Here is a 12645-nt window from a genome sequence, read left to right as displayed (position 1 = left end):
ACACGGATACATTTGCATAACCATGCTTTCGGATCCTTGCCAATGCTCCTTGCACGAGTTTTATTTTTTGAAAAGTATCAAAATGTATGTACAAATAATAGTCATATAACTTAGTCCCCACTTGACAAAATCCATTCCGACTATGCACACACATTCAAGGTTGGGCCTATAATCGTTCTGAAAATATTTGTGCAGATTTGTCAAACGGTAACAAAGTTATAAGCCATCTAAAAATGTTGAGACCCCCTCTATTTTTTGCCCCTTTTGACAAAATCCCATCAGACTTTGCAAAAACATTTAAATCTGCGTCTGAAATCTTTTTGCAAGCTTTTGTGCAGATTCGTCAAACGGCACCAAATTTATAAGCCTTTCAAATATTTTGGGACCCCCTCTAATTATACCCCCTCTTGGCGAAACAGCACAGTACTTTGCATACCCATTCAGGGCCAGGTCTAAAATGATATTGCAAAATTTCATGCAGTCTCATTTGGTGGAGCCAAAGTCACAAGCCATCCAGAAACTGCTTTTTTTTCTCCAACCCTGTAATGCAGACATATGCATGGATGTCCCTGAACACCTGAGAAGAAAAAAACACCTGATTTTTGGGTTTTTATGGCCATATCCCATCCCATCCTCATCACCCCTCACCTCCCCAGGGATAGTTTAATTTGTTGACAAGTGCAATGTTGGAGTTTTTCAATATGCTTTTACTGCGATGTCCGCGGACTACAGGCGCTTCCTGCAAATCCAACATGGCATCTGTTTCAAAGGTTTTGACACACCTCATGTTTTTAACCAACCAATCAGGGGGCACGTACTATGTCCGCGAACATCACACTGCTCATTGATTGGTCCAGAGACGTCTGTGGATTCTGAATCTGGAAATGAGTCCATGGACTAGACCCAGATCTCACAAATGTCTTTTGACCTACTTTTTGGCAATTTTTTTACAAAAAACTATTGGACGGATTTACACCAAATGTAAAAAAAAAGCATGCTTTTGTGACCAAGCGGCTGCTCCTGGCACACATTTGGTGAAAATCTGTCCACCATTTTGGGCTATAGGCGCAAGCAAATAATTTTTTCCATCGAGTCTATGAGGATTTCCACACATTTTGGGTCCCCCCTTTAACTTTGCCCCCCCGGATGAAACCGCACCATACTTCACAAAATCATTCTGGGGGAGTCATATACTTTTTTTGTGAGGATTTGTCCAGTGGCGGGCAAAGTTATCAGCCACCCAAAAAGTGCTCTTTCTATGAGTTGAGCAACTTAACCATAACTACAGGGCCTGTTGTAGCAACACTGGTATTCCTGTTTTTGAAGTGCACCCCCGTTGCATTCCCAGTCCTTTTATCTTCCCAGATTTTACCCAGTTTTCAAATTGGACAATGTGCAGGTTAGGGTTGATTTACCTTTTTAGATATAGCTTCTAGTTTTGGGAAAACAAGCTAGGGACCCATTCAGCCAGACATTTTGTCAGCAAACCCTTCATTCAGGTGGCTTTTTGCAATCAATCACCAAGTGCTGGCTGGTCATCCCTCTATGGTCTGTTGTGGCCTCCTAATGTCAGTGGGCAGGCCTCATGGAGTGGTCTGCCATCTTCCAGGAGTCATTGCTCTTACTCTGCAATCTCCAGTTTCTTCTCACTCTGTCTCTTCCTTGCCCATTATTCCATAATCCAGAACTCTGTCCTATGGGCATCCCATTATATTTCCCTCTAATCCAAAAAGGTGGCAGGGAATTTACTTTTTCCGAAGAGAAGCTAATTTTGTTCTAATGCTCTAATTTCTGACTCATCTATGCTACCTTGATAAATTGCATATTACTAGTTTCCGCACTTTGAGGTAAACATTTGTTATATTATACAGCCTAACCATTTTTGATGGTTTTACACGTTTTAGAAATTTTTAAGCCCTTTCCAAAATGACAACATATCATTCTGTTTCAAGATTCTGATTGCGCTTCCTTTTATTTACAACATCTCAAAATCTCAGATAAATCGGAGCTTGCATTGCGTTTGATTTCATGTTTGCACATTTTAAATGAGAATTTTGATCATGTAAATGTATAGGAGACAACACATTGGGCCTCATTACGAGGTAGGAGGTAGGCATGGCGCTATTAGCGCCATGGCTACCCCCTTACTGCATTCCGTGTCAGTGTTCCCGGAATAGGGACTTACCGGGTCATTCTGACCTTGGAGGACCCAGTAAGTCCCCATTCCGGGAACCATTCCCCATTCCCATTCGAGCCCCCATAGGGCTCAATGGGAATGGGGATGGAGCTAATAAAGTGCCCGCTATTAGCGGGCCCGTTATTAGCTCTGAAGTCCCTTAACGGGTCCCTTCCATAACGTCTGGTAAAACCAGGCGTTGAGGAAGGGACCCGCTAAAGGACCTCGGAATAGGGTGGTAAGGGATTACCGGCATCAGTGTCCTTACCGGTGCCGGTAATCCCTTACCGCCCACCTCATAATGAGGCCCATTGCCTCATATTCCGTATTCAGGTTACCACTATTCACAGTACATGGTATAGATTGAGTGTATTTTCAATGATATTTAGCCTGGACAAATCCAAGCCACAAGGCTGGTGCAGTGAATCTAAATTCCAGTAATCCTATCTTTTAACCTTTCATAGGCTATTGGATTCAGTTTATGAATTGACGTGAAGTAGATTCTTTGAAGGGACAGAATGGTGTCATGAGTGAATGCCTGAAGAAAATGTATAGTGTGTGCATGCTTTGACAGTCTGCGCTGAATCCAATCAAGGCGCCTCTCGGGTGGCCTTAAAGACATCTGGTCGGACCATATAACGTGCAATTATTTTCTGTCCAGTTCCCACTAGACTGGAGACCTTTGATCTCTTCAGTATGCCAACAAGTGGAAACAGAACTTGCAATTAAATTCTGTTCTTTCTTTTCGTCTGTCTTGGGTTTAATTTCTTTTTCATTTATTAATGCAGACCTGTCTTTTCAATGCACATCAAACAGCAAAATGAAATTCAATAGCATTCCTATTCCTATTCTTGAGTTTCAAACAATGTAGTTTAAAAGGAATTACTAACATGGCAGAGAAAAGGAAAACATAATATATTAATTTTCACATTGCCTGGAATACATCTTTCGCTGTAATTACATATTCTTTTTGTGATACAAATTAAATATCATATCATATCTTTACGTATGCTATTCGCAAACATATGAAGAAATCCAATGATACACCTTTTATGAAATTGCTTGTGGCATTCCCTGCAAAATAACTACTTTAATTCTGGGCCTGCCACTCAGATGTAGCATGGTTCTTTCTGGGAAATCAAGGCCGAGCAGTTTTCTCTGCTCAAAGCGGCATCCCAAATTATGATATTATGTGTGTGATATTTAGGGCTAAGGATTTTCATCACAACGGATATGTTTTGCCAAGAAGGCTTGTGTACTCCACAACACATATTCAAGATGGGCATTTATGGATATACACTTCGGATACACTTTCTCTGGGTTGCACAATGAATGAAAGAAAACATGTCCCTGTACATTGTGTGACAAATCTGAGGATGTCGCCCCTTCTTCTTTCCTTAGGGGAAGACCTTTCCCATGGGGCGAAGGTGGTGCATCCACAGTACAAGAATCCCCATGGGGTGGTGCACTGAGGGATGATCACATGCGGAGGGAAGCCCCCTATGGGATTGGGGACGACTATTCTCAGGGAACACGGTATGCCCCCGTCTTGATACATTCAATCCCCTCTCATATACCAAATCCCCCTTTGGCCCCATAGGTAGAGCAAATGTACTCTGTTGCAAGTGCAGTCACTTTAATATATTTGATAAACCTAAAATACAAGAGAATACTAAGTATCTTGCATCTGAGTTGAAAATGAGTACTTTGTAGAAGAAGATCACGGAAATTCTGAGGATCACTAGAAAGAAGCAGAGTGAGCGGTCTAGCTTTTCTCGGAGATGTCATTTGCCCGAAGGAATACAGCTGGCTGCCACTGGAGTTTAAAGGAACTCAGCTGTGAGACATGAACAATCCTCGGAGGAGGAACTGCGGGACTCCTGCACTGGAAATGCTGGTACCTATCAAGAGAAAGGAAACAGGTATGCAGGTTTGCCAGGAGGCTTTGGAGGTCCGGGGAACTAGAGTGTGTATATAGACATTGGAAAACGAGTGCTTGGCACCCTGAAGGGACATTGCAAGCTGGGACCTGCTCTCACAAGGAAATGAAAGTATAAGAGGGTTGGGGACTCTGTGAAACCTCAAGAGAAGAAAATCATGTGTTGTAGGGTTGCGGACCCTAAGAAACCCTAAGAGAAGAGAATCAAATGTTTGGCAGGAGAGTGAACCGAACATATATGATAACAAACTGTGAGTCTGGGACACGCACCCACATAAGAAACTGATAACAACCAAGACAACAGGATCTTGTGTTTGTCAGGAGAGTGAACCAAACACCTATGATACCTCAAGAATAATTAAAACAGTGGAGTCATAACCAACATATATCAATAAATTGCGAGTCTGGGACCAGCACCCATATGAAATACAAGGGCTTAATGAAAGGCATGAAAAGAGTCTGAGACCCACGTGAAAGACAGACCACAAGAGGACACTAGCTCGGCCGGAAAGTGAGCTAAGCTATATTGTGCGTCCGGGACTCCCAGCCATGTGAGAGACTGAAAGGGTCAAGGACCCCGCAGTTGGGAAAACTGAATCCTGCATTCTATGACGAACTGTATCAAGTTGACAAGACAAAGGATTGTGAAGCTAAACAACATATACTTGTGGATTGTCCACTGACATTTGCCCAAGAAGATAAAAGGGCTCAAGAGCTCAAAAGCAGGGAAACTGAGATAAACTCTAGAGGAAAGGAGCATTACATCTTACCTTTTTTGAGCATTGTTTATTTCATCGCTTTTTATTACCAGAAAGACTGGGAACTTTTCTGTTGATTGAAAATACAAAGAACACTGGTTACTTTAATAAGAGACTATCCTTGTACGGTGTCTTTAGATTATTAGTGATAGGGACAGAAACAGGTTTTGAGACACCACAGTGATGGACTTCCTGATAATGTTACTAGTTTCCTTTGAGGTAGGGGAACTTCCTGCTAGCTTTAGAGATAAAGAGGCATTTTTCCTGTCTTTTTTCTTATTTAATAAATGTTTATACTCAGAAACATGCCACCATTGTGTCCGGGTCTTACTTCTGCACCCTTACAATTGATATTATGAAGTCTGGCTTTGAAATACATTACTTCAACTCCGCAATCTGAGAGGGATCCATTTTTAACGTGACAGCAAGAGGCAGACATCCATAATAAGCGCCAAAGTCGGTACATCTTTTTTCTCTCACTCTTGCCAAGAAGACCTTTCTCATTGTATTCATTTTAGGCCTCATCTTTATTGCGATTGCAAGGATGGGACCACCCACGTCCCTCCATGCATATTTTCAAAATGTAGTGAACAGAAAAATAGTAAAACAGTCGACGTCGAGTTAACACTTTTTTGCACCTCGTTTTGCAAAAATCATAATTGCCTCCTGCCACTTATGCATGGCAGACAGCATTTACAATAGGTTTTTATGGAATTCTCCTGCTTGTAACAGGTAAAACAGTCGAGTCCATCTTGGAATCCATTTGCGACAGCATGAAGATGTCCTGCTGGCATAAAACTAAATGGTTTATCATCCAAGTGCAGTAATGCAAGATCGAAATGTACAGCATATCCCGCTCAGTACCCCAATTCCTCTTGCAAAACGTTTGAAAATTCAACAGAGTGAAAAAAACAAGTGCAAAACCTAGCAGAAACATTTTACACCAAGATTTGACACCTGTTTATGCAATCCACATGTCTGGAAAATGACCCTCATAGCATTTGCAAAGACGAAACCTATTTGTAGATTCTGTGCAATTTCAAAGGTTTTACATTGCATCTCCATCAGTATTTGCTCCATAATGCATATGGAGTATTTTCAGTCATCATTTTCCAGCCAAGAATGGCATTCTGAAGAATCATACATAGGAATGACACAGTCTGTTAAATAATACAATAACATGTATTGAATGAATAAGAAACTCTGTTTTTAAATATGGAGCCGTGTTTAAGGATATGTATTTAGTTATTTAATGTTTAGGTTAATGAACATTCGATTCTCATTATGGCATGTGAATAACAATTACAGCTTGATTTTGTTCTAAAGTTAAGCCACTGCTTTACTTGGGTTCGAATTCTTGATGCCTTGTCATTTCTTTAATAGTATTTAAAGGATATTTTCACTTTTTTAACATCTGAATGAACAATTGGTTGTTAACAACACATTAAGGAAAATCAAGCCACCCTCGTGTAAGGGAGTGGCAACTTACTTTACGTTTGTCTTTGTTTGTCGGTTTTCTTTAGGGAACCCTGGTTGGATGGACTAAAGGTTTCAAGGCAACAGGTTGTGAAGGAGAAGATATAGTAAATATGCTGCGAGAAGCTATTAAACGAAGAAATGTGAGTTTGCACAACTAAGCATAACTACAGTGATATCATTGTTTTAAATTAAACGACTTTATCTTGTTGCAGTAGTATCACGTGGCTGTTACTCCTCATTATAATATGTGTCTTTTTTCAGGAGTTTGACCTGGACATTGTGGCTATTGTGAATGATACCGTTGGAACAATGATGACATGTGGGTATGAAGATCCAAACTGTGAAATTGGACTTATAGCAGGTAGGCAACAGAAGCTGCAGAGCACACCCTAGGTTAAGTTGAACAACTTCTTCAACTAACATTCTTTAACTTGCATTTTCAGAAAACATGAAACAACTTATTTCAATTTTAGCACTTTGGGTCCGATGTATTCAGAAAAAGGCAAGGTAGTGCTGAACGATTTCTTTGCTTTCTAGCCGGGCCCAAATTCCACAACTAAGGACATAAAATGAAGAAATGATTGAGGTTTTGTCTAGAAAGATAGACACCACCCTACTTACTTCAACTGGTGAGAGCGATCATGAGGAATTGACAGACCAAAAGCTAAGGCAATTCCAAATAAGGCCCTAAGCCAAATGAAGAGAAAATACCTTAGGCAAAAAAAGCTGGCGAAGCAGTGATGGAAAAGCTTCCATTGCCATGGGGGCCACAGGTCCTGTAATTGATTAAAGGTCTGTGGTGGCAGGTGATTTGTTTCCATTGGAAGACTATTTATATTTCTCTTCAGTTAACATGACATGGTGTAGTGAGAGAGCCATAACATTTACGATCAGTTCTGTAGTGTGACATGTTATTAAAAGCAGCGCATATAAATAATTTTAGTTCAAGGTGCCTTTATCTGCCCTGTCAGAATGTTGTTAGTTATTCGACCTTTTTAAGAGTTTCCCTCACGGCATGAAATAGTTTCTCCAAGGTCAGTGTATCCTCTAGCTTATCTTCTCCCTCGATTGGTGCACAGGCCGCTTTTCTGTCAAGAGTGAGACAGGCTCACTCTCTTCTTTTCCCTAGCCAGCGCCCCAATCTCTTCTTTCTTTGCCTTTACTTTGGCCTTTCCCTTCTCTGCTTTTCCCTGGCAATACCTTTGTATTTACCTTTCTGTGTCTTTACTTTGGCTGAGATTCAGCATTTTCTCTGTGTGCCTTTTTCCTGCTTGACCAGAGCTTCAGCCTTTTTTTATTGGGCCTTTTCCATGGTCAGAGCTTCAGCCTTTTCTCTCCCCAATCATTCTTTGGACACGGTTGCTACCTTTTTTCTTCCTTTCTCAATGGCCTTTGGCCATGGCCTTTGTCTTTACTTTTGCTGCATTTCACAGACTGCAGCCTCTGCCTCCTCATGGGTCAAAGCTTCTGCCTTTATTCTCAGAGAGTTAGATGCCCTGCTAACCCTATTCTCCGCTGCCTTTCCATGGGCCACAGCCTTCACCTCTTCACAGGACACATCCTATGCCTTTCTCGGCTGGGCATAAAGCGCCCCACTCACCTTCTTCTCTTCTGCCTATTCAAGGGCCAGAGCTTATTATTTTCATGGGGCACACCCTCTGCCTTTCTTCTCCACGGTGCTCACACACCATTTTCTTGTCTGCCTTTTCATGGGCCACAGCTTATGTCTGTTCATTGGCTGCAGCCTCTGTCCTTTTTTCTCTGGGTGTAAGGTGCCCTGCTCACCTTATCCTCTCGAAGTAAACTGCTTCATTCGGACACATCTGCCCCTAAACATTTCTCCACTCTGGTTTTTTGCTTTCTTTTCACCTTCCTCCTTTCTCCAGGGTTACTGGTATATATGGCACCTTACTTGACTCTATGGGTTTCCACTCCCTGGGGTTTCTCTTTCACTCCACCTTCTGCTACACCCTGGGATTTCTAGTGTGTCTCGTCCTCACTCCTCTGATGGTTACCTCATCAAATGCACAGTCATTGCCTCTTCATTCAACAGTCTCCGGCTCTCTAATATTATACCTTGCCAACTCTGCTCTCCACAACTCACTTTCACTGCTGTCACGGGACCTGGCCCTTGACTGAATAGCTTCCCCCTGTGTGGCTGGAACTGGCAGGTGTTCTCTATGAGTATGCTCAGTAGCAGAGATGCTTTGTGGTCCTGATTCTGACATAAACGTATTTAAGTAGGTCAGCCATCGACTTTGACTTTGAGAAATATTTGGACTTAATCACCCCTTTAAACGCACAAGCACTTTATTTGGAATTCCGCAGTAAATTGTTTAAAGGTAGGCATGTTTACTTCTTCATCACGGAATGATCATGCTCATGATAGTGGTTTGATTTGCGGGGCTGAAGAAGAGACAATAACCCATGTTATGTTCTTGTGTGTTGGGCGGAGAGCCCTGCTGTCTAGATATTTGAATCCTTTCGCATTCTCTCTACAATACATGCTATGTCGTTTGACTGCGTGTATTACGTAGCAAGATTCATTCATCGAGCATGGCTAAGGAGATGCACATAGGATTAACGCGCTTGAATGTATGTAGGTTACCAATTACCAGAAAGTAAGTATGGTATGAACTTTTTGATTTTGACTTTCCTGTGAATATCTAACCTTACAAATGACCTGGTGATTGATTTTTACTTTTTAATATTGTTTGTGTTTTATATCAATGTAACTATGTATTTATTGTTACCGATGATTTGAAATCGAATGAAGGTATTCAATGAATGATTTCGTATTGATTTTCACTATGGATCTGTGCTACTTTCTTGGCTCACCCTCCCCCACTGCAGGATATACCTTCCTTGGAGTCTGGTCTGGTTGTGCCCAGTAAGCAGCAGTTTAGTTTGTGTGCCATAAAGTGCCCTTGTTGCACTGGGAGTTTGAAAAACATTTCTCCTGTGTTCTTCACTGTGTGGGTGTTTCTTCCATTGATTTTACACGGGGTGCTGGCTGCAGGAGGCTCCCTTTCTACTTGGAGTACAGTTGTAGGGAAAATTAGTTTACCTTTCCTCTGCTCTCCCTGTAGTGTGGGGAAGAAGTGAAGTGCACTATGTGCATCTGTTTGATGCACAGGGAATGGTGGTGCTTCCCCCTCTCCTCTCACCTGGGTGTTAAATGGGAGAGAGTCTTGCATCACTGTTTCTTCAGGGTGGGGAAGGTACTTCTGTGGATAATTAGGGTTTCTCCATATCCATCCTTTCCTTGGATCCGTAAATGAGTTTTTCTTTGATCTACTCTGGGATTTCCCTCGGTCAGAATGAGGGATTCTGAGAGATGTGGTCCTGATATGTTTGGTCCTTGAAATGCTTATAGTCTGCCTACCCATCTACTCAAGGTAATGGTGAAAGATGTCTTCCCTTTGTGGCCGTGCCCAAATTCCACAAGCAAGGACCTAAGAGGAGGAGATTGTTGAGGTTTTGTCCCGAAAGATACAAACTACTCTACTCACTTCTAACTGGTGAGACAGATCATCAGGAATTGACAGACCAAGAGCCAAAGTAGGTCAAATAAGCCCCTAAGTCAAATGAAGAGTACATGCATTAAGTAAAAACCAGGAGAAGCAGTGAAGGGGCAGCTTTTAGTGCCAGGGAGGACACCGGTTCTGGGGGGCACCCACATTATAAATGGTTACAGGCTTTTGGTCCTTATATAGGACTTTCACTGAATAGCTTCCCCCTGAGTGGCTGGAACAGTAGCAGAGATGCTTTATAGTCCTCAGTCTGGCAGAAAGGTCTTTACTTCCTCTACGATCCTTCGGGTAGGCAGGAGCCCAGCCTGAACCCTCTTCGGAGCTTCAGGAAGGAGAACCAGACGTTGGAAGGGAGCTTGTTCTGGGTATGGTGCTGTGTTCATGTATTGGGCACTTTCCACCTCTGACCCACATCCCTGCAAGTGTTCCCCTGCATTGTTTATGCACCGAAGGCCAAATATTCCTTTTTCTGCTGTAAAAATAGCCATAGCCACAAGCTACAGCTAAAAAGGTGGCCGCATCGATGGCAGCTAAGGTTGCTTAGTAACAAGCAACAGCTGACGAACCTGTAGGCCATTGGCCCAACAGTGCTACTTCCTTGCCTCGGTAGGGCCGGATGGCGTTAGCCGGCCTGCCCATCAAGGCACCCCAATAAGGCACAGGCCTGTCTGTGCATATTCCCACTTCCTCTACGATCCTTCGGGTGGGCAGGAGCCAAGCCTGCACCCTCTTCGAAGCATCAGGAAGGAGAAACAGACGTTGGAAGGGAGCTCGTTCTGGGTAAGGTGCTGTGTTCATGTATTGGGCACTTTCCACCTCTGACCCACATCCCTGCAAGTGTTCCCCTGCATTGTTTATGCACCGAAGGCCAAATATTCCTTTTTCTGCTGTAAAAATAGCCATAGCCACAAGCTACAGCTAAAAAGGTGGCCGCATCGATGGCAGCTAAGGTTGCTTAGTAACAAGCAACAGCTGACGAACCTGTAGGCCATTGGCCCAACAGTGCTACTTCCTTGCCTCGGTAGGGCCGGATGGCGTTAGCCGGCCTGCCCATCAAGGCACCCCAATAAGGCACAGGCCTGTCTGTGCATATTCCCACTTCCTCTACGATCCTTCGGGTGGGCAGGAGCCAAGCCTGCACCCTCTTCGAAGCATCAGGAAGGAGAAACAGACGTTGGAAGGGAGCTCGTTCTGGGTAAGGTGCTGTGTTCGTGTATTGGGCACTTTTCACCTCTGACCCACATCCCTGCAAGTGTTCTCCTGCATTTTATATGCACCGAAGGCCAAATATTCCTTTTTATGCTGTAAGAATAGCCATAGCCACGAGGAACAGCTAAAATGGCGACCGCATTGATGGCGGCTCTGGTTGCTTAGTAACAATCAACAGCTGACGAGCCTGAAGGCCATTGGCCCAACATTGCTACTTCCTTGCCACGGTAGCGCCGGATGGCGTTAGCCGGCCCACCCATCAAGGCACCCCAATAAGGCACAGGCTTGTCTGTGCCTGGCCGTGACCGCCGGACCGCCACTGACACAGAACGCTGCCCAGCGACTGCACCATACTATATGTGAGTACCATCTCGAGGCCAGACCCATCAACGAGCTGTGCAGCTCCCACCCTGATGGTGAGCACCCACTTTATGCCCAATTGATGCTGCAACACAGCATCCGACGATGTTGACCCCTGTCAACGCTCCTGTTCAGCCCCAGATCAGCTGCTTCGTTGTATTATTTAGCCGCGCCTGGCCCCAAAAAGGGCCGGCGCAACGCGGCCTGAAACTGAGGCTCGCCCCTGTTGCTAAGCAACTACCACTACTTATCAATACACTCCTGCCGGCAGGCGGTAGTAACCGGCCATAAGGTAAAGCGGTGGTTGCCACCCCCCACCAAACGCCTAAGACGAGGACAATTTCGCCAACCACCTAATGTACTGACTTGTTCAATGATCTTACTCCGCCTCATCCCCCTCACTTCTTCGCCCCAAATGACATTCATGCACTATTCTTAACTAATGTCAGGACCACCTTACAAGCTTACTGCTTTTACTCACTTATTTTGCAAAACCCGAAACAGCCTACTGCTATAATTTCTACCCATTGTGCTAATCTGTGAAAAGACCCATAGCAGGTATCTTATTCATTGTGCTAATTTCGAACTAACCCACTCCATATACTGCTTACAATTTGCTAATTGTGCTATTTTGTGACCCTGCCCAACGCATGTATCTCACCCGTTGTGCTAATTCTGAACTAGCCTACTCCATATATTGCTTACAATTTGCTAACTGTGCTTTTTGTGACCCTGCCCAACGCATGTATCTCACTCGTGGTGCTAATTCTGAACTAGCCTACTCCATATATTCCTTACAATTTGCTAATTGTGCTATTTTGTGACCCTGCCAAACGCATGTATCTCACCCGTGGTGCTAATTCTGAACTAGCCTACTCCATATATTGCTTACAATTTGCTAATTGTGTTATTTTGTGACCCTGCCCAACGCTTGTATCTCACCCGTGGTGCTAATTCTGAATTAGCCTACTCCATATATTGCTTACAATTTGCTAATTGTGCTATTTTGTGACCCTGCCCAACGCATGTATCTCACGCGTGGTGCTAATTCTGAACTAGCCTACTCCATATATTGCTGACAATTTGCTAATTTTGCTACTTTGTGACCCTGCCCAGCGCATGTATCTCACCAGTTGTGCTAATTCGGAACAAGCCTACTGTTAACCTACCCTTCAGAGGAATTCTTGCCTA

At 43.5% G+C, this 12645-nt stretch overlaps 1 protein-coding gene across 1 annotated transcript in view; it reads left to right on the top strand.

Moving 5' to 3' along the window:
• Positions 1–12645, top strand: part of LOC138472439 (hexokinase HKDC1-like) — a 1340644-nt gene that overhangs the window by 1017915 nt on the left and 310084 nt on the right. The window contains exons 13-14 of the mRNA XM_069610606.1: positions 6397–6492; positions 6614–6713. Of these exons, the coding sequence (XP_069466707.1) occupies positions 6397–6492; positions 6614–6713 (196 nt within the window). The remainder of the gene's footprint in view (positions 1–6396; positions 6493–6613; positions 6714–12645) is intronic.

Source organism: Ambystoma mexicanum, chromosome 8, assembly GCF_040938575.1.
Source record: "Ambystoma mexicanum isolate Mex_15411 chromosome 8, UKY_AmexF1_1, whole genome shotgun sequence".
Classification (NCBI taxonomy): domain Eukaryota; kingdom Metazoa; phylum Chordata; class Amphibia; order Caudata; family Ambystomatidae; genus Ambystoma; species Ambystoma mexicanum.
The sequence above is the reverse complement of the archived record's forward strand: the minus strand, read 5'-3'. Positions and strand labels throughout refer to the sequence as shown.